This window comes from Tenrec ecaudatus, chromosome 7 (genome assembly GCF_050624435.1).
Source record: "Tenrec ecaudatus isolate mTenEca1 chromosome 7, mTenEca1.hap1, whole genome shotgun sequence".
Classification (NCBI taxonomy): Eukaryota; Metazoa; Chordata; class Mammalia; order Afrosoricida; family Tenrecidae; genus Tenrec; species Tenrec ecaudatus.
The window spans coordinates 35,664,904-35,691,499 of NC_134536.1; the positions used below are offsets into that span (position 1 = coordinate 35,664,904).

General features: G+C 40.3%; 1 protein-coding gene across 10 annotated transcripts in view; it reads right to left on the reverse strand.

Annotated features, from left to right (window-relative positions):
* Positions 1–26,596, reverse strand: part of EYA4 (EYA transcriptional coactivator and phosphatase 4) — a 287,674-nt gene that overhangs the window by 41,467 nt on the left and 219,611 nt on the right. For 3 of the 10 annotated variants that reach the window (XM_075554517.1, XM_075554518.1, XM_075554516.1), the window contains 7 exons: positions 22,940–23,032; positions 18,022–18,088; positions 15,832–15,974; positions 15,532–15,675; positions 14,078–14,157; positions 10,172–10,355; positions 554–690 (listed from right to left, as the gene is read on the reverse strand). In XM_075554517.1, coding sequence (XP_075410632.1) covers positions 554–690; positions 10,172–10,355; positions 14,078–14,157; positions 15,532–15,675; positions 15,832–15,974; positions 18,022–18,088; positions 22,940–23,032 — 848 coding nt within the window. The remainder of the gene's footprint in view (positions 1–553; positions 691–10,171; positions 10,356–14,077; positions 14,158–15,531; positions 15,676–15,831; positions 15,975–18,021; positions 18,089–22,939; positions 23,033–26,596) is intronic. The other 7 variants (XM_075554521.1, XM_075554520.1, XM_075554523.1 and 4 more) reach the window with 5 other exon arrangements.

A 26,596-nucleotide genomic window follows, 5' to 3' on the forward strand; every position in this document is an offset into this window, starting at 1 on the left:
CATGCATATCAAAACCACATGTCTAAATTTCAGGATAGATCAAACATCTATGTTTGGAATTCTGTGTACTGTAAAGTTTCTATCTCATGGATTCACAAAATTTAGAGATGCAAAGACTAACTCCCAAAAAAGAAATTGCAAAATTTGGGCCCTTAAATTGGGTTAGGCCAGCAGCTGTGTTCGACCCGCACATAATGACTTACGATGACTTTTTATTTAAATCGCTTGCATTATTGCTTTCAACCTTGTCATGGAGGAGATGCTGAACTCCCCCTTCGTTACATGACTACTGAAAGGAACACGCACTCAACTCATGACACATGTTTATAAGTTTGAGAATCTGTGAAACTGGGTGGTGGTTAAGTGCCATCTGTTGGTTCTGAGTCATGGAGCCCCGACATTGGCGCGCCGCTGCCCCCCTCACAGTTGTTCGCAGGCTGGAATTGAATGCCGCAGCCATTGCGTCCGCTCATCTGGCGGTGGGTCTTGAAAACAAGGTTTTATTCCATAAGATAAAAGTTGAACTGCACACGTTCAGGATGAGCAGGCATACCTCGAGGTCACTATCGGGAGGCGGAGAGGGATTGTTTTTCCGTCCTCTTCCGCGGGACTTCGACCCAGAACTCCTACACGTCCTCTCATCAAGATCTTTGATGGGCGTGGAGGGGCTCTGAACCGTATCAAATTCTCCTGTAAAGAACCAGAGCTTGTGTCAAAAATAGCACTCCACACCCCCCCACCCCGCCAGGTGTTATTCATTATTGTGTATCTTAACAACTTTCTATAAACCAGAGACCTCCTTATGACAAGATATTGATCACAAATACAATTCCAACTGAAGCAAAATAATGACAGTAAATATTTCATACAGTATTTGAACCAGGGAGACTTAGGCGTTAATCTAGTTGAACTCTGCAAATTTCAGATGTGGCAGCAGCAATCTTGAAGGCTAAAGTTAATCCCTCTGAAATTCCACAAATCCCCACTAGTTTTAATCTATAGAAAGTATTCAACTTGGCATTGTTTTATACTCCATGTGCCTTTGAGGTCTGTCTCTACCTGACCTACATGTTTATCCACACTTAGGTCTGTGCTCAATTCTCACTCTGAATCAGAGGATCAGATGTTTTCTACCAGGTCAATAATGTCTTTCCACCTGCAAACGTGTCCCTCCAGCCCCATCTCCTAGGGGCTCTGCTCCATTAGGCACGCCCTCTTGCACCTTCCCTTCACTCTCTGCCTTTCCAGGGCAATCGATAAATTAAAAATCTGTTCTGCTTGGCCCCACCTTCGACCTAGACACTACCCACTTTCCACCTCCTCTTTTAAAATCAGATTTCTTAACAGAATAATTCACGGCAGAGTTGTCCAATAGAAATATCACGTGAGCCACAAAAGCGACTACATACATAATATAATTTTTTTCCAGGTATCATATTAGAAAAGTAAAACAAAAAATGTAGAATTAATTCTGTTCATGTATTTTCATGGAGCCTATAGTGAAAATATCATCATTTCAACATGTGATCAGTATAAAAATTATAATCAAGACTTTGTAAGGGTTTTTTTGAAACCACACCTTTGAAATCCAGGATGTTTCTTACAATGAGAGGTGTGCTAACCCTACAGTTGCTGCATCACAAGTGCACAATAGCCATGCAGGGTCAGCGGATACAGTATCAGACACAATACATTTGTCTCTATTTCCTGATATCATGCTTGTTGTAATCTAGCCTTTGCTTATCAAAACACGACTGAAACTCTTACTAAGAGTCTCTCACAACTGGCTAATTCATACATGCAGCAGCCACGCTCTGTCCTGTTTCCCGAACCTCCGTGCTCTGTTTGACCCAATTCTGCCCGTCCTGGCATCTCTCTCTCTGGTCCTGTCTCTGGGAGACATGGCTTCACGGTCCTCCTCACTTCTCAGATACATGTCCTGACCAGACTTCCACACTTTTATCGCCCTTCTTCTCACTTCATGCATCTGGGTTACCTAGCCCACTCCTGTGCAGATGCAAGTGACAGTGCACATATCTCTACCCCACACCCAGGCCACAAGCTCAATTTCTGGCTTTTTGTCCACCTGGCTTCGTCATGTTCCATGGAAGTCTAAGATTTTTATATGTTTAAAAGTAATGGCGAAACAGGTTATAAAGTTATAAGCCTGCTATAAAGTTATAAACCTAACAAGGCAGCAGTAAAATACAGAGTGACAAAAGTTGAAATCAGACTTGTTCTATAACCTTCAGTGTTTTACACAATAATTCTGAATCAGTTTCTTTGCATATCGAAAGCTCAGGAATTGCAACTTCCTTTTGAATTATGGAAAGGAATGAGCTTGGCTTATGTTTATTAAATTATAGGTAGAAGGTGAGACGTCTAGAAGATTCAGATGACTAAATGCATTCAATTCAAATTATACCAGTGTGAAACATAAAAAAATATCATGACTATCATGCTTTCTCATAAAACTTTAGTATCAAATAAATTAATAAATTAATTAATTAATACAAGGGAAGTATAAAAACCCTGAAAGCTGGCAAGCAGATGTTAATGTAAACAAACCTGAACAAATTAGAAACATGTCCGAACTTGCTGCCAACCGTCAAAGCTGACTCATAGCGTCCCCTGTGGGTTTCTGAGACTGTCACTGCTGACGGGAATGGAAAGCTCAGTCATTCTTCCTCAAATCTGCTGCTGGATTCTAACTGCCGATCACGCTGATCTCAGCCCAACACGTAACCACTACACCACCAGGGGTCCTCTGGGACACATTTAGATACTATTTTTTCCCCAGAGATGTTCTAAAAAACAATTCCTTTTACATAGGTACCTTTGAATCCAGTAAAGTGAAATTCAAATTTGAATCTCCATCCACTGAGGATGTGGCTTTGTATTCTACTGAGAAGAATATGCAACATCAATTAGAATAAAAAGCTTATATAATTTATCTGAGCCGAATGAATTTATATTTTTGTACTAATTCACAATTAATTTTACATGCATTACATTTGAGTTGGAAAAACATGGAGAAGCCTGATGTCGCAGTGGTTAAAGCATGGTGCTGCTAACTGAGGCACCAATGGTGGTGTGAACCCAACAGGACAGGTGAAAGGGGTGACGGCAGTTGCAGCCTTAGAAACCACCTGGTGAAGTTCTACTCCATCATGTAATGTCCCTTGAGCTAGAATCAACTCGATGGTAACGATTTTTAAATGTGATTCACTGAAGTTCCCATGATGACTACTTCTAGTAAATATATTTCGTCTGTGAAGCACCATTTTCTCTAAGTAACTGGTTCACATTTGAAAGACAACCAGCTGTCTGGTAGAAACACCCCAGAAGCTAGTACATTTCACACACTGTCCTCTCCTAAGAGGGAAAAATCAAGAGCTTCACAGAGTTTGGGATTAAAAAATCTCCAAAGCACATTTAAAAGCTGTTCCATAGCAATAGGTTATCGATGATAATGACAAGGGATAAAGAAGTCAAATTTAGCAACTATGAATCTAAGTCCCAAAATACTCGCATAGCAAACAAAATATTCTCTGACATCCATCTTTGCAAACAGTTGTCTAACATATCATATGCATTCGCAATATATAGACACAGAGTTAGATTCATTATAGAAATAGGCGGTAATTTCCAGAAGCACGTGCCTTTTCTTTCTGTGGACTACAGCATTTTCCTTGGGAAATGCTGCATGTTGGGACAGAGTCAACGTGAAAAAGTACACAAAATGTCTGTGCTACAAATAGTACTTGCTCCTCAAACACTTCTAGCACCATTCACCACACGGGACTCTGCTATTTACTGTCAATAGCGGAATAGTAAACTCCCTCGATCATGAAGTTGAAGTCAGCCCCATCTGTAGCAGACCCGAGGCCCGGACGGTGGAGTGGGCTCTGCGCTGACCTGGTCACTGCAAAGTGAGCAGTTTGAGACCACCAGGCAGGTGCCTGCCGGAGAAAGAAGGGTTTTTCTGCTCCTGTAAAAATTTACAGCCTACGATACCCACAGGCACAATTGTACTCTTTCCTTGAGCAATGAGAGGCATCGGAATTGATTCAAAGGCAGTGGGTTACAGCGAACCAGGTTTCAGCTTGCTCAAATAGGCATTAAACAATGAGACTTGGGGTATCTGAACACACATGAACTTGAACCACACAGACGTCGAGAACTATTTTGAACATTATTTCTGAAACAGTATTTTCCTACTATTATTCCGAAAATCAAATGCTCTACTAGAAATAAAGTACTAATTCAAACTTTCACTTCATCATTAAGTTTTTAAAAAGCTTATGGACAGCATTCCGTTAACTCTGCTGTTGGATTGACTACAGATCCGTAACAATGCTGACCTTGCAAGACAGCTTTGTCGTCTCAGCAGAGCAAGCGGAAGGATCAAAGTCTGTACCCCTCGTTCTTGTGATCAAGTGTGGGTGGTGCATAGCAGACTGGATCCACAAGCAGGGGCTTGGTAGGGACTTGGGGATCCAACGATCTGGGAGCCAGCAGCTATGATAACACAAGTGCTTGTAAAGCGTGCCAGTGGAAGGGTCCTGCGGCTGTGGTCACAGGAAGTGTCTGGGTTTGAATCACTGCACATACGTCGTATCCACCAATCCTCTCCCAGTTACTAATGGACCTTAAAATGCTTCAAGAACTGGGGACTTTGTAGATAAAATCCAGACAATTCTTTGATAGCAGTAAACATCAATGCCTTTTAAGACAACTATAAAGGGTAACTCCATGCTTATTAAACTTCGTTTTCCCCCCCTGGATCGAGATTTTCATTAGGGTTTGAAAAATTGTGCTTCTCTACTTGTGTTTGTCTTCTTCTTTTTTAAAAATCATTTTATTGGGGGCTCATACTACTCTTACCACAATCCATACATCCATCCACTGTGTCAGGCACATTTTTACATTTGTTGCCATCATTATTCTCAAAACATTTTTTTCTACTTGAACCCTTGGTATCAGCTCTGCATTTTTGTGTGCACTGCCCTGTCTTCTCAAATAATAGTGAACTACGTGTTTGACTCATCCACTGTTCATTAGGCTGAGCTTCGTCTATGTTAAAGACTAGAGCAACTTGCTTTCTTCATCGTGGCTAAACAACAGCTGCAGAACGTCGTGCTATCTAGTCAATTCTGACCCACAGGGTTTCTGAGACTGTAAGGCCTTGTTGGAGCCGACAACCACACCTTTCTTTCGCAGAGAAACAGGTGCCCTGAACTTCGGATCCGCGGTGAGCAGTCCAATGCTTACCTCTCAGTTCCTTTGGAGCTCATCTGGCATCTGACTAGAACTTCATTATATCATATCCTATCACACCACATGTTACATCCTAGTCTATCCATTGTCTTGATGGATATTTTGGGTTATTTGTAATTTGGAACTTTCATGAATCAAGTGACCATACACATTCTTGTCCATGTCTTCATGGGCACATGTCCTCATTCCTGCTGTGTGCATGTATTTAGGAGTGGGAAAACTGGGTCAGAGGGAAAGCACATGTTCATCAAGAGCAGACACTGACCTTGTCCCAGGAGCCCCAAGGGCATAGTGCCCTCGCTGCTAGGGGAAAAGATTAGGCTTTCCACTTACTGTAAAGAGGTGCAGTCTCAGAAACCCACAGGGCCAGTTCTATACTGTGCTCTCAGGTTATTAAGAGTCAACATCCACTCAATGGCAGTGAGTGAGCTCCTGCCTTTTGAGAAAAGAGTCAAGGCAGGAATTTGAACTTGTCATTAAACATTTGTTGACTTTATTTTATTTTTAAGAGACACCTGTTAATTCCACTCTCTCTACTATCAAATTTCAACTCAGGTCATTGCAATGGACATATGAGTGTAAAAGCAGAGAAAAAAAGAAAATTGGCAGAAAAGGTAAATGTGGGCTGTGTGTCCTTCCCATCTAAAGTCTCCTGTTTTAATTCGATGAGCGAGCACTTTCCATCCCCAAACCTTTATGTGCAAAGTCAAGTAGCCGTGACTAGATGACGCATTCAGCCTGAGAAACCGGCTTCTTTTCAAAAAGGGACATGATCTCACTGTATCTTTTACATTGCTGAAGCAGTGATCAGTTCAATGAACTAATGCACTGTAATGTTTACAGAGTCAGGGCAAAGGACAAGGACATTTCTAATTTTAAAGATGTTTAAGATATTCGAAAGGGAGGCACTATTACTATATCTCTCATCTAAATGTGCATATCCGTCCGAAAACATTCTCAAATGCAAATCAAAAATATATTCCTGAGGTAGTCTTTATATAAAAGGCAAAGAACGATCTTTACAAAGATAATGAACTAAAATATCTGTTCTTCATTAGCACAGTAGTGTTTCCTTATATCTATTGTCAAACTAGCTAGTTAGGAACATTACTGAACATTAGTTATTTGCAATTTCCAAGTAACATCAGTTATTACCGATTGCCTTAAGCTTTTTCCTGTGCCAGCACTATACAGGATTGAATAATTACCCTTTAATCGGTACCGTAATGAATAACTGCACCTTGTAAGTTCCAGATATTTAGATTCGACTTTATTTCATTAAGGGTATCTCTAAATCAGAAAACCAGCTGTCTCTTATTGAACATAAGGTATGTTTTTGTTTTAAAAATGGGAGATGTCAACAGTGAAGGTTTTATGAAAAACTGTGGATTTAATTTTTAGGTTTCTGTTTTGAGTCTAAAATGCAGAGCTACTCCATGGGATATACTTTTCCTGCCCTTGAACTAACTACATCAGATTTCATCAATAATAAAGGAAAATCCCACAGTTCCAAATGCATTTTCTTTTTGGATGCATGCCAAATCAGTAAAAGGCAAAGTCAAACTTAAACGTGCTGGATGGAGGAGAGTCACAGAATTCCTCCCGGCTCCAGACATGCTTGTTACTTTGACTTTGGCTGAGAAAATAACAGAGTGACATGTAGAAATAAATTCTTCTTTAAGTCTAATCTGAAATATGATTAAATCTGAAAATCATGTCCTATCCTTTTTGTGGGTGTGGACAACCAATGGAAACCTGGAGACAGGGCAACATTTTGTTGACAAACACTGGTGTGTCACATTCCACGTTGCATGTCATCATACCTATGATTTCACTTAGTATCTTTAATATAAATAACAATGCTGAATATTGATTATTCTTCAGCTATTGGGAAATTCAGATCTTTCCTGCAGATCCAGGAGCAAAACCAACCTTTTCATCAATGCTTTACCCAGGATATCCCATCTATGACTATGGAGATGGTCCTCATTGACAGTAGTTCTTTCCTGGGGGGACTGGGTTAATTCAAACGATTAAGTACAGAGTTGCTTAAACAAAAGGCTGGGGATTCAAGTTCTCCCAGGGGCCTCTTGGAAGAAAGGCCTGTTGACCTCCTGAAAAAGCAGCCACTGGAAACCCTCTGACACCCATGGGACCATCCTAAGGCGAAGTGCACTAGATGGCAACCGGGAGGCGCTGTCCTAATTATAAAAAGTTTATTGCCCTGTTGGTGCTGTTCGTTCTTCAGTTTCGTCTCTTGTCTTCTGTGGTTTGGTTTTTGAAGGCAGCCATCCTATCCTGATTTCCCCAGACACATCATGAGGAAAAGCCATTCTCAGTGTGGTAGTGTATCAAATATCTTGTTACCACAACTTGTTAGATAAGGGTGTGGGACTCACTCATTCTTTAAATCAAGGCAAGGATCTGGATGAAATGCAAGTGTGACTCAAAGAGGGACAGGATAGATTGGGAACGTAGGCAAGGACTGGGCTAGCATCAGAGGAAGGGGAGTTAGGTGTCTAGGGTGAAAAATTCAGAGACCCTGAAAACGAGTGCTCCCCAAGTGCCTCATTCACCTTGTTCTGCCCGTGGCCCTCAACAAGGCACAGATGCTCAGATGCTGAGGGGCGACAGCAATTCTACACAGGAAGCCTTAAAGAAACAAGGCCCTGTAATAAAAAGGGGTTGCATGCCTACAGGAGAGAGAACTGGAAAGGGAGCTAAGGCGGAAAGAAGCCAGATGCGGGGAAACCCAAGACAAACTCTATATAATAGACTGATTTTCCTAAGTTCTACAATTAGTTTAGACATGATATTCAGTACAGGCAATGAAAAGGAATTGACGCTACCAATGAATCAATTCATGACAGAACCCTATCTTTCTGTCCTGTAAAGTTTTATTTGATTTGATTTTTTAGTATAATTTTTGTGGCATTTTCATTCTTTCTCTCCAAATTGGCTTTACCGTTGGCACTTCCACATTTCTCCTTTCTTAACGTTCGACATAATTGTTATGTAGTCGCATGCTCTTTTCCTTGTTGGTTAATTGGAATTTACAAGTATGCTGAGAGCTCATTCACCATGAAAGCGCAAGCTTCTAACAACATGCCTGGTACACAATGGACACACAAAAGTGACCATCTAATAGCATTGCATTCTCTTGTCCCACTGGTCCAGGTAAAAAGAATTGCCAGTAATTATGACATATTTCCCTTTCAAAGCAAGAAATAAAGCTCAGCTGGATTTGAATGTTGCAAATAAGTGAAAGCAGGAAGATAAGCTCTTTAGACTAAGGATTAAGTAACACAAGCTCTTAAACTTTTTTGGGGGGAGTTATTGAATTTTCAGGACTATTATAAAAAACAATAAAAGTCATGTATTATATAGTCTTTCTATTTTCTCCCAATCGATGGTTTGGTTTGTCCCTTTCCTCCTTGTCATAATGTTTCTCAAAGAGTGAAGGTCTTAATTTTATTGTGTAATTTCTCATTTGTTTTCTTTTATAGGTTGTATGTTTGGTGTCATATCATTCAAGATCATACCAGATTTCTTCCAGGCTTTCTTTTACAAGTTTTTTAGTTTTTACATGTAGGTTAGGGTCTGTTATTAATTAATAGTTGTATAGGGTGTGTGTTGAGTGGAATCAATTTTTTTCCTTTTTTCTTTTGCACAACTATCTCAGGATCATTTGTCAGCTGCTGTTGGAATTTTGTTGAAAATCAGCTGTCCCATACATCTTTAGGTCTATTTCTATATTGTCTCATTGGTTCCATTGCTCTCTGGGGTATCTATTACCATAGTCTCAAGTGTTAATTCCAAGACTTGATAGTAAGCCCTGAAATCAGCTAACGTGCATCCTTGAACTTTGTTCTTCCTTTTTCAAGATTCAAAGGAATTATTCTAGCTCCTTAAAAAAAAACTTTTAGTTTTAGAGTCAGTTTGGTGATTTCCCTAGAAAGTCTTTCTGGAATTACTGGGATAACACTAAATCCCAATTACACGTGCTTTTCTCCTTAAAGGCTTCAGCTGTATTGCATCTATGTTAGCAAATTCAGTACCAGTAAAAGAAAAGCTTCCTGCAACAAGGGATTATGAAAGTGCACAGATTAGACAATGGTATTCAACCATATGCCACCGATGCCACGAATGCTTCTTGTCCCAGGCGGAGCAATGGATGAGCTCAGGAAGGTGATGCAATAACGCAGTCCTACCACAAAGACAAGGATACAATTTGCACCCAAAGAAGGAAGTGCTACACTTATATATGTGATTTAAGTTGTACACACACACACACACACACAAATTAGCCCTGTAAAAAGTACATTTATGTCTCTATTCATATATAAGGAGACCTGGCAGTGCAGTGGATTAACCAGTGTCTGCTAATTACAAGATCTAGGGTTCAAATCCACCGTGTGCTACATGCAATACGTTTCAGAAACTCAACAGGAGCAATTTTCCTCTATGCCGGTGGTTCTCAACCTTCCTAATTGCGTGACCCTTTCATAGAGTTCCTCCTGTGGTGGTGAACCCCAACCATAAAATTATTTTTGTTACTACTTCCTAACTGTAATTTTGCTACTGTTATGAATTGGGTGACCCCTGTGAAAGGGTCATTTGACCTCCAAAGGGGTTGCGACCCACAGGTTGAGAACCGCTGCTCTAGGCGATAGGGTTGCTATGGATTGGAATCCAATCAATTGTGGTGGGTTTTATATTTATGTGAAATATACATCATCATTTTGAGGTTTAGATTTTCTAAACTAAAGGAAGAATCTACTGAAATGCTAGAATAGCCGCATCTAATAGTAGTGATGCCAGTACAACCATGATTGTGAAATGTCCATTTCTCCATGATTCACATACAGCAAAACATACAAAAGTCTTTCACCTGCATGAAGATCTGTACCTGGTTGGCTAGTCAGTCCCGGGAGAGATTCTTGCAACTGATAGGTTGAGGTGGAGGAGGATGTGCCATCGGCTGTGTTGTTCGACGTCATATATGCTCCATAAGGGGATGCTGAGTAATACTGTGCATACTGATTTTGGCCAAAGGCTGTGTAAGATGGATAGTCCTGAAACGATAATTGAAATGAACGTCGTTTAAGAGAAATGACCCTCTAGTGTGTATCACAGCAAATCAATCACTAGTATTGAAACATTACAATTTGGCTCCATATATTTCTGAGCCTCTCACTTTCACGTGATCAGAAAGGGCTGAGGCTACTTTGTGGGTGTGTTGTTCAAGTGCCGAGGCCCTGGTGGTGAAGTAGTTAGGTGTTGGGCTGCTAAGTGCAAGGTCAGCAGTGGAAACCACCAGCCTCTCTGTAGGAGACAGATGGTGCTTTCTCCCCCGTTAAAGGGTGCCAGTCTCAGAAGCTCAGGTGCAGTTCTACTCTGTCCTCCAGGGTCCCTGGCAGTTGGTATCAAGTGGTGGCCAGGAGCTTGCTTGTCTGAATACATGTACATGCTACTGAATGGCTTGATGAACTTGGACAACAGCTGCAGCACATAGTTTCATCTGCCTAAAGGGTGTACAGGGGAGAAAGATGAAGCCATTTTGGCTTAATCCAAGGTACTCAAAACCAGAGTGATATTTTCAAGACCTATGTTATATTATAAAATTCTCCTACTGAAAACCTTTCGACAGTGTCTTCTTAGCCCTGGAGTAGAAAACACATTCCTTATTCAAAACCACAGGTCACGTCTGGGCTGAATGTCACTGTTGGTGTTGAGTACCAGAGGTGACTCTAACTCACAGCAGCTTCTTGTGACAGAGAAGAACTGTCTTGCAATTTTTTGTATTCTGTACGGAACTAAAATCCTCCCACGTGTAGCTGAGTACTTAACTACCGCATCACCAGAGCCCTCTAGGTGTTGAATAGTGTCTCCAAAATTTGTGTCTGTCCTCTGTCTGAAAGAGGATCTTGCAGATACCATCATGTTTAGGAAGATGCCATACAGGATCAGGGTTTATCCTACGTCTATGATTGTGGTCCCTATTAGGAAAAGTTTACAGAAGACTCACAGAGAGGGAAGCGAGCCACAGGAAGGCAGAGACAGAAAGCCAGGTGATGCAGCTACAAGCAATTCAAAGAAAATGCCCTGCAGTATGGGTTATACTCACAACATGAAGACAGCCAAAGGGCATTAAAAAGATAAGAGGGAGGGGCAAAAAAGAGATCAAATTGGATGTGAAATGAGACTCTGGAACTTGTTTTTGGATGTAGGATGCCTGAAACAAATGATGAAGTAAAATCATTGAACAAAATATTTCAAAGAGCATCTCAGGAAGCCAAAGTAGACTGTCAGAAGGAAATGCACAGAGATCCGGAGTTAGAAAGCCAACAAGGAAGATGCAGTCAGCGTGTCTCAAGCTGAAAGAAATTCTGTAGGAAAAAAAATATTGAACGCTGCAAGAATTATCAAAAGACGGTGGTAGGAATGCAGTCACTCTGCCAAAAAGAAATGCTTGAAGCTCAACCATGTCAACAGGCAGCATAAGAATTGAGGTAGTGAAGAAAGAGGTCCACGTTACGCTGAAGGCATTAGCCCCAAACAAGGCTCCAGGCATTGACAGACTACCAAGTGCAATGCTTCAACGAGCGAATGAAGCACAGGAAACACTCATTAGTCTTTGCTAGGAAATCTGGACGTCAGCGACCTGGCCAGATGACTGGCAGGATCCATAGGTGTACCCATGCCAAAGAAACATGGCCTAACTGATGGCAGAAATGTTCACATCATATCATTAATATTAGAGAAAAGCCAAACTGGTTAAAGACAAATTCATCAGGGAGCTGCCTGGAATTCAGGCCAGATTCAGAAGAGGACATGAAAGGCCGCCTATTATAAATGGTGTCATAAATTTTGGCTGAAAGCAATGAATTCAAGAAAGATGTTTGCTTGTGTTTTATTGACTTTATAAAAGCATTCAAGTGTGTGGACCATAACAAACTACAGGTAACAGTATAGTTATGGGGGTGGGGGGAGGGAACTTCAGAACATTTAATAGTGCCCATGTGGTACATGCACATAGACCAATAAGCAATTGTTCAAACACAAAAGGGAATATTGGTTAAACAAGGAAAGCTGTGTCAGGGTTCTACCCTATCACCATACTCCTTCAAGCTGAGAAGCTGGACTACATGAAGAAGCTGGACTACACCAAAGGAAGGCTTACTTACAATCAGCAATACCAAGATGACAACACTGTGCTTACTGAAAGACAGGAAGACATAGAGGACTTGCTGGTGAACATCCAAGATGGCAGCCTAAGGACAGATTGTAACTCACCGCCATCATGAAACTTCACAACAGGACCGATGGGCAACTCCATGATAAATGGAGACAAGTTTGAAATTGTCAAGAATTTCACATATACTTGCATCCACAATCATGGATTGTAAAAGAATCTGTCAAGTAATCAAATGATGTACATCTGCTGTACAACACCTTTTGAAACTGTTAAATCGCAAATATGTTCCTTTGAATACTACACATTGCACCTGACCCAAGACATGTATTTTCAACTGCCCTATACTGGAGAGAGATGGATGCATTTGAACTACGGTGCTGGCAAAGAGTGGTAAATCCATGGCTGACTGCAAAGGAACTTTTCTTGAAAGGAGTACAGTTAGATTGCTTCTTAGAAGAAAAGATGGTAAGACTTCTAACAAAATTTCGACATGTTATCAGGAGATACTAGTCCCTGTAAAAGGCCATCAGGGTTGATAAAGTAGAAGGTGCATGAGAAAGACAAAGACTCTCTGCAAGATAAATTTCTCCTATGGCTGCAATAATGGGCTTAACCACACCAACTTGGAGCACAGTGAGGGCCTGGGCAGTGTGTTGTTTCCTTGTGCAGAGGGCTGCTCTGAGGGGCACTGATGTGACAGCATGTGCCCAGGGTAATGGCTGCTCCTCTCAGCCAATGAAAGCCTCATGAGGCAAGAATCATGTCTGATGCATCTGTCCTAGGGACGTTATGATGTCCCAAGAATGTATATAAGTTCAAATGAGTGAACAGTCTACAGAATGAACAAGTTGCTATTTGATTCTGACTCATGATGCCCCACATGTGTCAGAATAGAAATGTGTTCCATAAGATTTCAAAAGTTTGATCTATTAATTGTTTAGATGATAAATTTCATGAAGAAAAATATAATTATGCTTAGTATCTTTTCAGATAACAGGAAAGTATGTAATAAATTCTCTAGTTCCAAAGAAAGTTATTAAAATAATCACAGTTTAAATTACTAAAGGGGAAAACTTTAGCAACCAAGAAACCTAAATGATCCAAAATAACAAATATCTAAGAATTCAATTCCAACCATCACTTTGCAGAGAATGATGAAGCTTTTTGCTCCCTGGATAGTGTAAGATATGAAATGATAATATATAATCGATCAAGGATTCACGAAGGTAGGAGGGGAAAAACGAGGAGCTGATATCAAGGGCTCAAGTAGAAAGACAATGTTTTGGAAACGTTGATGGCAACATAGGTACAAGTGTGCTTAATCAACTGAGTTATAAGATTTATAAGATCTCCCTGATAAAATGATTAATTAAAAAACGTTTTTCATCCTAGGAAACCCAAAGGAGCAGTTCTGCTTTGTCTCTGAGGTCGACATAGAGTGGATGGCAGTGGGCATACATTGTAATGTGTTTATCATCCTGAAATGCCATCTGAATTTGAAACCTTATTCTAGGAACACATGCACTTATATGTCAACTTCAACTACTTAAAGATATCTGGAATGGAAATAAAATTCAGAATTACAGAAAGCTACGATACCTGCTGGGAACCACTGAAATTCGTTGCATTGGAAGCGGAATTATTTGCATATATAGTAGAGGCTGGTGCAAAACTAGAACCTAGGGACAGACAAGAGATGACAATCACAACGTGTCTTTTGAAAAGCGCTCCTTCTTCCACAATCAAACTATTTCAGTTGGCAGAATGCAGTGAGGAAAATACATTTCGCATTTTTTTGTATTTTCTTGTAATTGTTAAGGTAGTGAAGTTGAGTGACTTATGAAGAACATGGGTTTGACCTGATCCCGCTTTTAAGAGCAGGTCAGGTCTTCTGGAAAGGACGTTGGTTCAACGGCATTGGAACAGTGTTGGAAACAATCACAGCGAATAGCTAGGGTTGGCCTCAAGAAGTAACGGGGTGTTTAAAAAATAAAATAGGGCAGAGGCTACTTCCAGGAAATGACTGGGTCTTTTCAAATCCTCATACCAACTGCATGTGTTTATAAAATCACTGTTCAAACCTTTTGAAATAACTGTCTTAATTTAGAATTAATGTTTGCATCTCCCTCTCTCGTTGCTTCCCTCCATCCCTTTGTTAGAATAAAGCGCTGTGATCTACGGCCCAGGCACAAGGGAAATTTCTTCTTGAAACAGCGTGGGTTTGCAGCCCTTCTAGAGTTTCCTACGAAGGCCTTGACTCTATTTCCTTTATTTATTTTTGAATTAAAGCAATGACAAGTAAACAATGGCAGGTTTTAAAAAAGTGACCTTAAGAAATGTATTTGTCAAGGGGGAAATGAAAGACAACTGAGGCAAGGGGTGACTTCCTTGGCTCCTGCCCCGTTATGGCGCCACCATTTTTCTGCAACCGCAGTAAGAAAAAGCGAGCAGAGTTTGTAGGGGATTCAAAAATAAGAAGCGAATTATGATTCTATATTGAGATACTTTAGAGGGGGAATTCAAATTACATAAAAAAACTTACGAGAAAACAGATTATTAATAGAGGATTGTCAGGAATGAACAAAAACTCCTCAGCCGTGAAAAGATAAACAAGCCTTACAAAAGCGCTAATTCAATTAAGATACGACCCAAACCGACTTAAGTACTTAAGGAACATTGCAAAGAAAATACTACTTTCAGTTCCATGACACTGACACAGCCTGAGCAGACCCCCAGCTCATGGCTTACCATGCTGGCTTCATGAACACTGGCATGGAGGCTGCTTTCCATGGACTTGGTTTCTTGCTGATGTTGTATGGTAGAAAATTTAATTATCTAAAGTTGGCACGGATCATGCCTCTTGAGCTACGTTCAACTATTTTCATGATGTTTCTGCCTAGTTATCTCTTTTGGGGGGAGGGAGGCGGGGGTGTGATAAAATTGTGTGAGCAATGGTAACATTTAAAACTGTCCTTCGGATGTTTGCTCCTAAGTCTGAAGCCCATTCAAGGAGTGAGCTATCCTCCAGCAGGCTTTCATGTGGCAATACTTACCTGGCATTTGGTAAGAGTAAGGTGTCTGGCCTGGTTGTGGGGTCGAAAACCCGGGGCTGTAGCTGAGGCACCCGCTCTGTAGAGGGGACTGGGTCTGTGAAAGTCCACTCTCCGTCTTGATGCCTGGCAACATCACACCCAAATCTGTGTGTAAAATGCGTGTGCAAACCATTTCATCAGTAAGAGGATCTGACTTTTGAGCTGTCACTTACAACAGAGATCGACACTTATGTACAACTTCTAAGCAGCAGGGTTCCCTGCTCGTCAGCAAAGAGAGAGAAGGTGGAAGGTATGCAATACCGTAAGTTGGCAGGCTGTAGGGCTGTCCTGTCTGGGAGTACGCCGTGTAGACGGCTGGCTGCTGCATCCCCGAATACTGAGTCTGGCCTGCATAGGCGGACATTGTTTGAGCTGCTGGTGTAGAAAGAATGTGTGGATAGGGCCTAAATATCAGAAAAATAGCATTACTGTGGCAACAAAGACTTCATATTAATGCAGACAGCTTAGTTTCAGAGAGACCCTAACACAGCCAGGAAGTTAGCCTCCTATTTATCCACAATTCCATTTTAACAATATAGGAAAAAACAACAACAAATTTTGAATATCTGGAGCCTAGAATCTGCTACACACCAGTCTAAAGGTATCAAGCCCATAATTTAACCTCCCTTTCCAGGGGCCTGATGGCAGAGGGGTTGTGCCCTGGGCACATAACCACATATCGACAGTTTGAAACCACCAGCGACTTCTTGGGGAGAAAGGAGGCTTTCTACCCCCATAAAGAGTTACCATCTCAAAAAACCAACAAGGGCATTTCTGCTTTGTCCTGTTGGGTCACATTGAGTCGGCATCAGCTCAATGCCAATGAGTTTGATATTGGATGTTTACGCCTCATCTGTAAAATGAGAAATCTGATTTATATATATTCTTTCTGGAGCCTCTTACAGGGTTTCTGATTTTTGCTTACCTCTGAAATAGTACTCCAATCAAAATTTAGGTAAGAAAAATAAAGCACAGGCCAGTTTATTAATAAGCTCCTGTGCACGCTAATACTTCTGAGTGACTTAATACTCCATCAAGATGATTACAAATACTACACGAAGATGATTGCCAAAATCTCTACTTGAGATCCCTAGATTAAAAAGCTTCTAACCATTCTAAAACATGTGGAGAAAACTGATAGTCAATTGATTACACCATTTACTGAGTTATATAAATTAGCTAAAAGTGAATCCATACCCCAATCAATGGCATGGAGTCAATCCAACACATAATAGCATTCTAGAGATGTGGAAGGCAGAGTGGAACTGCCCCATAGCTCTCTGCTGGAGCAGACAAACTAACCTTTCTTCGCAAAGAAGTTGGTGGGTTCTCAGTGCTGACTCTCTGGTTAGCAACCCAGTGCTTGTCTTAGCAGGCCACCAACACTCATCCATAAGCATCTGATTTTTTTAATTGAAAATTCTTTAAATATGCTGTCTAAAAATAATTGACTTCTGTCAGCATCTTAATTTCATGCTAATGGAAATGCTGCATATCAACCGTTTCAGTAAGTGTGTGGTGAATATGGAATGTGTGGCATTTTATTGGCTATTATATGAAAAGAATAATAATTCTGAATGTTGGTAGATCATCTCACCTAAGGGCTCACGAGCATGCAGTTAAAAAGCTATGCCCTTATCTCCACTTCCCAGCAACAGCCAATCCACATTGCTCCGGCCTTTTCTATTTCTTAGGCCAAAAACCTACCAAGAATTGCAGATCTTTGAGGGTGTGTGTATTGGGGGATGGGGGTGGGGGGAAACTATCATGAATTAGGGGCTCCCTGAGAAGAATTGAAATGTCCTTCCTTTCACTATGCCACATTGGACATAACATCCCCAGTGGATGTCTATTTCCCAGCCTGTAACTCAAGACACGCACTCTAGATGCTGTGAAAAATAGCATTACATATAAATACCTATATAGTCAAAAGTCAAAATTAAATTCAGATATACATTCAGTACACTTAAACCTGAAATATTCTCGACTGCCCGCTTTAGGTTGAAGACATGAGATATGGAAACTATTAGGTATACTTACTCTCTGAAAATATCTTAATAGAAAATGAAATCCAATGAAAACGTCTCAGCATGGATTAAATTATAAAGTGCTGAACTACAGTGGTTTTCTTAAAACTAACTGAGACTTTTTCATTTGTCTGCAAGAACCAGTGTGCGCTGGTTCGAGCCTGATGATTTCCTCAAGGAATTTCAATGATCTAGAATGAAGAAAAGCTGTGCCCAGAGAGAAATGGGTGATGCTCCCGCTCTAGGTTCCTACAGACTCCCTATAGGCTTGAGCATCTCTCTGTGCCACTCTCCACACCACAATCATACCCATCAAGGTAAGCAGTTTAAAACGAACATATTGTGGAAATACAGATTAATGAAGGTGACACCAGAAAACTGTCTTACTTGAAACAAATCCGAAAAGCCACTAGTGACCACTTACTTGGAAGGATACAGTTGCGGGGAATACTGATGCGCCGACCTGGGGCTGTAGCCACTGCTCGCTGCGACTGTAAGACACAAGAACCAGGGCGCAATCGGTTGCTTCTCAAATATATTTCATGGGAGCATACAAAACCTATCTGAAGAAATCGCCAGGCTAAACTTATGTCTCCCAACACCGATTTTCTAAAACCAAAATGAATGAATTCATCCTCAAACATCCATTTTCTAAAAAAGAAATAGCTGCCTACGCCGTCTCTCCTAAGTGAGCCACTTTCGCATGTTGTTTTAAGAGCATGAAACCAACATTCTTCTTATAAACCACCCCTCTATCACTCTTCTGTTTTCTCCAGTCAGTACCACGCTCTGCCATCCCAACAGGCTCCGCATGCTAAGCTTTAGTTACAGGGTAGGGATGCTTTATGTGTATCGATAGACAGATAGATAGATAGATAGATACAGATAGGTAGATACATGCATACATACAGTAGATGCCAAATTTTGTGAACTTTAAGTCTCAAATTCCAAATATGTATGCATGTATATATAGATACACACATATGTATGTATGTATGCATGTGTGTATGTATATATAGATACATATAGAATATGTATGTGTGTCTATAGTATTCATATATAGATATGTGCATGTATATAGATTCATATTTGTATGCATGCATGGGTATATATGTATGTATATATAGATACATACGGTAGATGCCTAAATTTTGTGAACTTTAAGTTTCAAATTCTAAATATGATGGCTATATGTGTTGCTCTTCTTTCCATACCTATTCTAAATGAAAAACAATTAAAAAATTTTCAGAAAAATTCTACACTTCGCCCTTCAATTTCAAGTTGTAAAATGCTATTTCCTTTTCTTTGACCAATCGTATGTGTAGTCAGTACAGCAAGGTCCATATTACTCTAATCAGAACCAGAATATCCATAGAAAGCATGTGTGATAATGGCAACACTTTTTCATATTTTAAATAGTCAAGAACTTTACCAAATATTGTCACAGCCATATTTATGAATATATATACATTTTAACTACTGAAAAGAGAACTTTCTAAGGAGACCTTAAAGGTGCAAGTCAGGTCTCATTAACATGTTATCTAAACATGCAGCCCCAAACTGGAATATTGCCAAAAGTTTGGACATTTCTCTTTCCTTTAAGGATCTACCTTGACTAAGACAGATGGATGGCCAGAATATCGACTCTAAAGTGTTGGGCCAGTTCCTTCAGAGCCAATCCGCACTGGGCAAACACACAGAGTGTCTTTATTAGGCCATCTGCTGTTCATTCCCTTTTCAAAAAGATTAAAGTCGTACACAATGCAGCTCTGGAATTAGTTTAGTCTAATCAATCATAGTTGTACTTCAAAGTACCATGTCCTTTCTAAGTTGTTCATAATAATTCTTGAGCTAAACTTTTAGAACTGTAAAAGTGACAAATAGGTTTAGGTTGCTAACTACTTTATGTAACATGATATATTTCTATATCAAAATGCTATTAAGGTCCTGTCTGATCTACTACTTCATAAACATGCAGAATTTAATATATATAATGCTATTTTGCCTACAAGTTTTGAATATGGACACAATAATTTAGTTTCCACAGAAATGGAGAAGAGAATCTTTGCAAGAATATTATGAGCCAGTTTTGAAAATAATCATCATTTTTAGAACATAGGTGAATGTTCCAAGTATTTTCTGCCCCCAGAATGTCAGTGAACTTGTTATACATAATTAATAGGAAAAGTTGATTAAATTTTGGTAGTTTTCTACTTCTCTCTATAAAAAAATCTTTAGAAAATATTTACAGATTTCAAATTAACTCGGTGCGAATAAACTCTTTCTACTACACTATGACCAAAACATATACTTGGTACAATAACAATAATATTAGTTTATAGTGAATTCCGTCTGATGCATAAATTCATAATAGTGACTACTCCAGTTAACAGAAATATAATTGTGGAGCTACACTTTGCCACTCAAACCTTGGGTCATATTATTAATTATTGTCAAGATTACAAAAAACAGACTTTTCCAAAGAGACAATGTATAACAAAAATAAATATTTACTGTAGCATCTTTTATTGAATGAACCACAGAGCAAAATTAAGTATTTCACAAAAACCCTGTACATCTGCACAAAATTCTGAATAAATAGTATGCGTTGTCCCTCTGATAAATGGATCTAGACACAGGTAGAATAATGTACCCACAATAATAAAAACTTTCAACAACTCTTTAAACTTTAGTGTTCTGTGTTTATAGATTCATTGTCTATGTAGAAAGTAAAAACTTTGGTCCAGAAAACTAAAATGCTCACATAAGGACTAAAACTTGGAAGGTTTCTTGGTTCTTTCCTAAAATGTGCACTTCCCCCCTAGTATGTATATTTATATTTGGATATAAAGTGAGTGGTGACTATGCTGATGAAACTGCTCCTCCATAGGGAAGCCCATCCTCTGGAAGGATTTCCGGCATGCCACAAGCACATCGAGAGACCTACCAAACTGGGAGACCTGTCATTTAATTGATCATCGATGTGACCCAAAGCAAGCAACTAATTATACTATAGCACTTCTATAAATAAAAGTAAATGCATATCTTCAAAATGCCCTGAAAATGAATGAAAACAGAAATTTTAATTAATATGATCACCTTCTCAGAAGATGGTGCTAAACAATATTGAAGTTTTACTCATCTTATGACCCTGACACCCTGGATCTGTGACTTCCCGATAGGAGGAAGGAGCGTGGATTTTGCCTGGTAGGAGGTATTTAGCACCATCTAGAAGCATTTTTTGTTGTCACAACTTGTGGGGAGGGGGTTGTGGTTTATACAGGAATACAGGGATTGATGTTCAGCATGCTGCGAATCCCCCAACAATGGAGAACCCTTCTACCTCAAAGGACTCACCTGCACATTGACTAGGGCTGCAGGTGAATATCTCTGCTCTAGCACTTTGCTGTGTAATACTTCAACTTGTGGGGTGGGAGCTAGTCTATATCTGGGCTGTCCAATATGGTAGCCTCTAATCACATACAGGATTAGTAAATTCAAGTGTTGTGCAAATGACTAAGCAGCCAACTGCTAGATGAAATGATGATTCAAATTCACCCCCAGATGCCTTCAAAACAGGCCTGGCAATCTGCTTCTGAAAGGTCACAGCATGGGGAACCCTAGGGAGCAGTTCTATCCTGCACAAAAGAAGGCGCCATGGTAAGAACTGAGTCAATGGCAGCCAACACCAACAACTATATGTGTGTGCGTTTGCACATATTATGGGATGTAAAGGTGTAACTGGAATTAAAACTTGAACTTTATGATTCTAATTAGTTTAAGTAAAAACGTAGATAGTCAAATATGGCCACTGGCTACTTTAGCGGACACGACAGCACTCAAATGATTCATGCATGTGGAGATTACTTTTGGAAAGATGAAAAGGAATGAATTCCATCCAGGACGCTTTTTCATCCCTAGTTGCTTTGCCATGTCTCCACTTTCCACTGGAGTCCTCCAGAAAGGGCTCGGTATCTTCATTGCGTTCTTGACCTCCTTTCAGCAGACCTTGACCCACTTTACACTTCCAGGTATGTCTACATTGTTGCTTTGAAAATGGATGCAGAAGTCTCTAACACTGTTTCTGGAGCTAACGTTCTAGGATTTTGCTGTTCACCTTTCATGTAACTAACCCAACTTCTACTGTACGATTTAAGCAATTAATAATTTTACTTCTTCCTTAAAAAACATGCTGGGGAAGTTCCTGAGTAAATGTGCAAGAAAATCTAATACCTGGGCAAGTTACTACATATTTATCTCCAGGGAGACGAGGGAAGCACAAGAAAGGATATAGATTCATACATAAAAGCCTCTGTCTAAGACTATTTCTTTTTGTCTAGGGTGATGACAATTAAGGACTACATGACAGTGAGTTCCAACCAGTGTAAATGAGTGAAAATGGATCATCGTTAGCTTTAAAAGCCTAATATGCAACAATGGCACTATGCTTCAAGCCATCCCTCAATTCTTCTTACAGAAAGCATGTCCATGTCAAAGTCCTCTACTCGAATATGAATTAAGAATAAAGAGTATGAAAAGAGACTAACTGAATTTAAAATGAAGGACCGGAATTATGTTTCTGGATGGAAGGCTCATCTTTCTGGTCGACGTGCTTCTCTTTAGGTTAAAAAAAATCTCTTCATCAGATAATAAAACAAAGCATTGTAATTTGAACAAAATCTTTAATTAGTTCAACTTAATTTGTGCCCTTTGTGCCCAGCTGGGAGCTATCAGGTATTTTTGTTTTGAAAGGATGGATGTTTAAAGCCATGCGATTGTCCCTTTGAAGCACTGTGAGTGGAAGCCGTGCTCGGGGAGGCTGGCTTCTAATGCAACCAGCATGTGCGCGCCTGCAGTCCATTAACCTTGACACTTGTCACCCAGCTGCTCACACAGGAGGATTTTTTTTCTTAACCCAGAAAGGAAACAAGGTTATTTAGAAGGAATCAAATGGATAGGTTTACTTCTCAAATGGTGGACAGGAGGCGGCTTTTAATGCAATCTAAATGGGGACGTTGAAGGAACAAAGTAGACGATTATAAGCTAATTGCTAAATTAATTAAATGCTGCATAAGATAGAACATAAGCGGTCAGCTCCTGATTTCCGGTAAGAAAGCCTTGGGGTTGTTTTGGCATCAACCGAACATTCAGCAAAACAATTTTCAAATATTAGTCCTAAGATGATGTGTTTTTTAGTGACCAGTAGTTCTCCTAAGGGTGAATGGACTGTTAGGTTTACGAAATCAAACTCTGAGCAGCTTTGGTGTCTAGGCCGATTACTCACAAGGAGGAATCCAAGGACCCCAATGTGTATGCGACAACACACGAGCTTAAGGCTTTACCTGACCCCGTAAAAGTGTCAAGTGCTCCATCTCCAGCCGTGCTTGTGGCTTCACTGCTGTTCAAAGGCTCTGTTTTGACTGCAAGAAGAGACACTACGTAGAAGAATAAGGACACGTGAGTTTTACTGCTGAATTCATATTACAGACCCTGACCTCTCTGCTAGAGAGTATCCGAACTACCATGGGCATGCATGAAAAAAAAAAACTTGAGAAATTGATGAGAGTTGGGTTAATTTAGCTTCTAAAGGGACATGCACTGATAGAAGATTGAAGCTACATTCCTCTGTATCTAAAAACAAGTTCTTCAGACGCTGGCTTGTGAAGGCAGTCAACTGTCTACAGTGAAAAAGCTATGTACTCATATTTGCAATTTCAACTGACCAAAGCATGTTCTGATTCTATCGCTGGCATACTGGTGCGAGGGGGAGCCATGAGACAGTCCCCCCCACCTGCAATCCAAGCTGTAACAGCGAGACTAACAGGCTGATGTTTTATTCTTCCCAAGAAGATGTTTCAAAAATCAAAGCATGATGAAAGCACACAAAAATACCTAAATCATGGCCTATTCATGTGATGGGGGTGCGTCGGGGGGATGAGGCACTCAAGCCATTTCCTGCTTTAAAGGAGAATAAAATGCCATAGCTGTTGGGGATGCTCTACTTTAGTGGTATACATTTATATATGTATATGCATAGATATAATCCATATTTTATAGAGAACACTTACATATATGTGTATATACATACATATATACATAGGGATACTCACTGCCTTTGAGGGAATGCCGACTCATATCAAGCACGTAGGACAGAGTAGAACTGCCTACAGGGCTGCTAGGCAGTCATCCTTATGGACGCCGAGTGGGGGTTAGGATTGCCAATCTTTTGGTTAGCAGTCAATGCTTAACCCAGTGTGCCTCGATGGCTCCCATTACAACCACAGGCATAGGATAAGAGGTGATTTCTACAGAGGTAAACCAATCTTTTGAAAACTCTTAGAAGCTATTTCCCTTTTCAGGTCACGCATTTTGGCAGAAACTTCACTTGGCAATGCTATGGGCAGGCACAGGTGGCGGTCGTTCGGCAGGCTGGGCAGCGGGAAAGCCTCTATCCATTTTGTCACACCATATTTTCCCATTGCGGACAAACTGCAACCGATTTCACAGCAGCAGGAAACAACTACTCAAGTAGTTAAGATTCAACACCTCTTGTGCTTCCATGTCATAAATGAAATCAAACAATGTAATCACTTAGAAGCAAGCGGGAAACTATAAAGATGGAAGCGGAAAAGTAGCCAATCTCAAACAAATAGGAGGAAAGGAAACACGGGGCCAGAACGCATGCAGCACACAAGCAAGACAGCAACGCCACTCTGTTAGACAAGCAGCTCATCCGGGAGAAACATGCAACAGTGATGGTGCACTCTTCACACGGAGCAGGACCAACGCTACCCTCGGTGAGCTTTGGGGTAGCTTCGTGTCCATAATTTAACAACCTTCGGTAGGTATGTTTGAAGATTCATAAAAGTTAAAGGTTGGGGAGAAAAGTGGAGAAATGTGACTTACGTGTCCCGCCAAAAGGGATATTTAAAATTCAATCTTTTTTTTTTAATAGCAAGAATAAACTGAGGAATATCCATCCACCCAAACCAAACCCACTGGCGCTGAGTCAGCGATGGCCTGTGGCCGCTTGTAGCCCAGTGTGCCACCCTCCCCAGGGAGCTTCCCCGGCTGGACCCTCCCTGCCCTACTTCTCTCCCAGGGAGCAGCTGAAGAGCACAAACAGTCCAACTTTTGGTGCGCAGTTGACTCCTTAACCATTAGGCTACCTAGGCTCCTCTGTCTGAGGAATGGTGTCCAATGATTTGTGTACGCAGAAATGAATTAGGTAACATAATGTTTCAGGAATTAATTGCACATCAGTTCATGTTATGACTATACCAGATCCATAGTTATATTTTCCAGCACAGAATTATTTACTTCCGAAATACTGGAGCGGTTACACGGAACTAGATAAGCTACATCTGCGAATCCTTAAGCAACCTATCTCAGTAGGATCCCTATGCCCATCTCATGCACAAGGACGCTGACATTTGTATAGGCCGAGGGGCTTGTTGTAGAAGTCTCATCGAGGAGATGACGGGACTAATATTTCACCCGGCCTTTGGTTGTAACGACCATGATCTTAGGTCTCAAAACAGGCTGTTTTGAGACATGAAAATGGCTGAGGTTCATGGGATAATTTTTCATGAAGGCTTAACTTCTAAACAAGGTAATTACCCTAACCAAACTCACTCTCATTCAGTGGAATTGGCTTCACTGTAACCCTTATGAACACATTATTAAAAGGGAAAGCTAAAACATATTGGAATGGGCTACGAATCATATTTTCTATTTATTCCTTGTGAAAAAGTTGAAAAGACGGCCAGAAACAGAAAAGTTGAAAATATCAGTAACAGTGCATGGCTAAGGCAGGCGCTGTTCCTCGCGATTTAGGATGATTAAAATTTGCTCCTTGCAACAATCTCATAAGGTAGACACTGGTTCTATGTTCATTTTTTCAAAGGGGAAAACTGAGGCACGAAATGTTCAACAACTTGTGTGTGGTCACAGAGCTGGTCGGAGCGCAAGGTAAAGACTTGGTGGAGTGACCCGAGCCCGCAGCTTCACCACACTGCCCTCCGGCAGCACTCATGACTCAGGAAGCATTTTTATATATAAAAAATTCAAGACAACCCTCCCCCGCCCCAACAGACTGTGAACTAGGTGGTTATGAAATCCACTCTAAATTACCTAGAGTCCAACTGTGTCTCCTGATATTTGTAATGAAGTCTGGCTAAACTAAGATAAGAAGCAGTTCCTTGGAATTTCCAACTTCTAGTTGTGACTAAGTTCCTACTTAAACCTCTATAAACCTAGAGCAATATTGCAAAATATATGTATTAATACTAGTAAGTAAAAATTGATTGGAAAATACAATTTAAGAATAGTGGAATTTTTGAAGTACCATTGTGTGTGTATGTATGTATATATGCATATGTATGTAAGTATGTATGCAGACCCATGCATATATATACATAGAAGAATTGTGTATGGAGAATATACACAGGGGAAATTGTGAGCTGTGTCATATATGCGAAACTGATCTAGAAACTAGGCATGAATTTAGTTTTATTGTCTTTGGGGCTTGAGTTCAAGCACTTACAACCAGGCCCTTATTATAATAATTCCAATTTGAAAATTTTATATGGTCAAAAGCAGAATGAAGAAATGATAGAAATTATTTTTTTCTCTCATTTGTCAGACATGTATCCCATAAATTTTAAGAAAAAAACTTAGATAAGACACAAAAACTGTTTCTTTTACAGATGAAGGGCATCTATAGAAATTATATGAAGAAAAGTATAAATATTAAGATATGTGACTGAAACTCCCTGCCATTGAGTCAATGCTGCCTCACAGCGACCCCTTGTGGGGTTCTGAGCCTGTAGCTGTTGACGGGAGTAGAAAGTCTCCTCTTTCTCCCACAGAGCTCCTGGTGGTGTTGATCGGCTGACCATGCGGATCTCAGAGCAATGTGTAACCGCTATACCACCAGGGCGCCTTAAAGATATTTGTCACAACAACTTCATAAAATGGATATTAATGTTCAGAAGAAA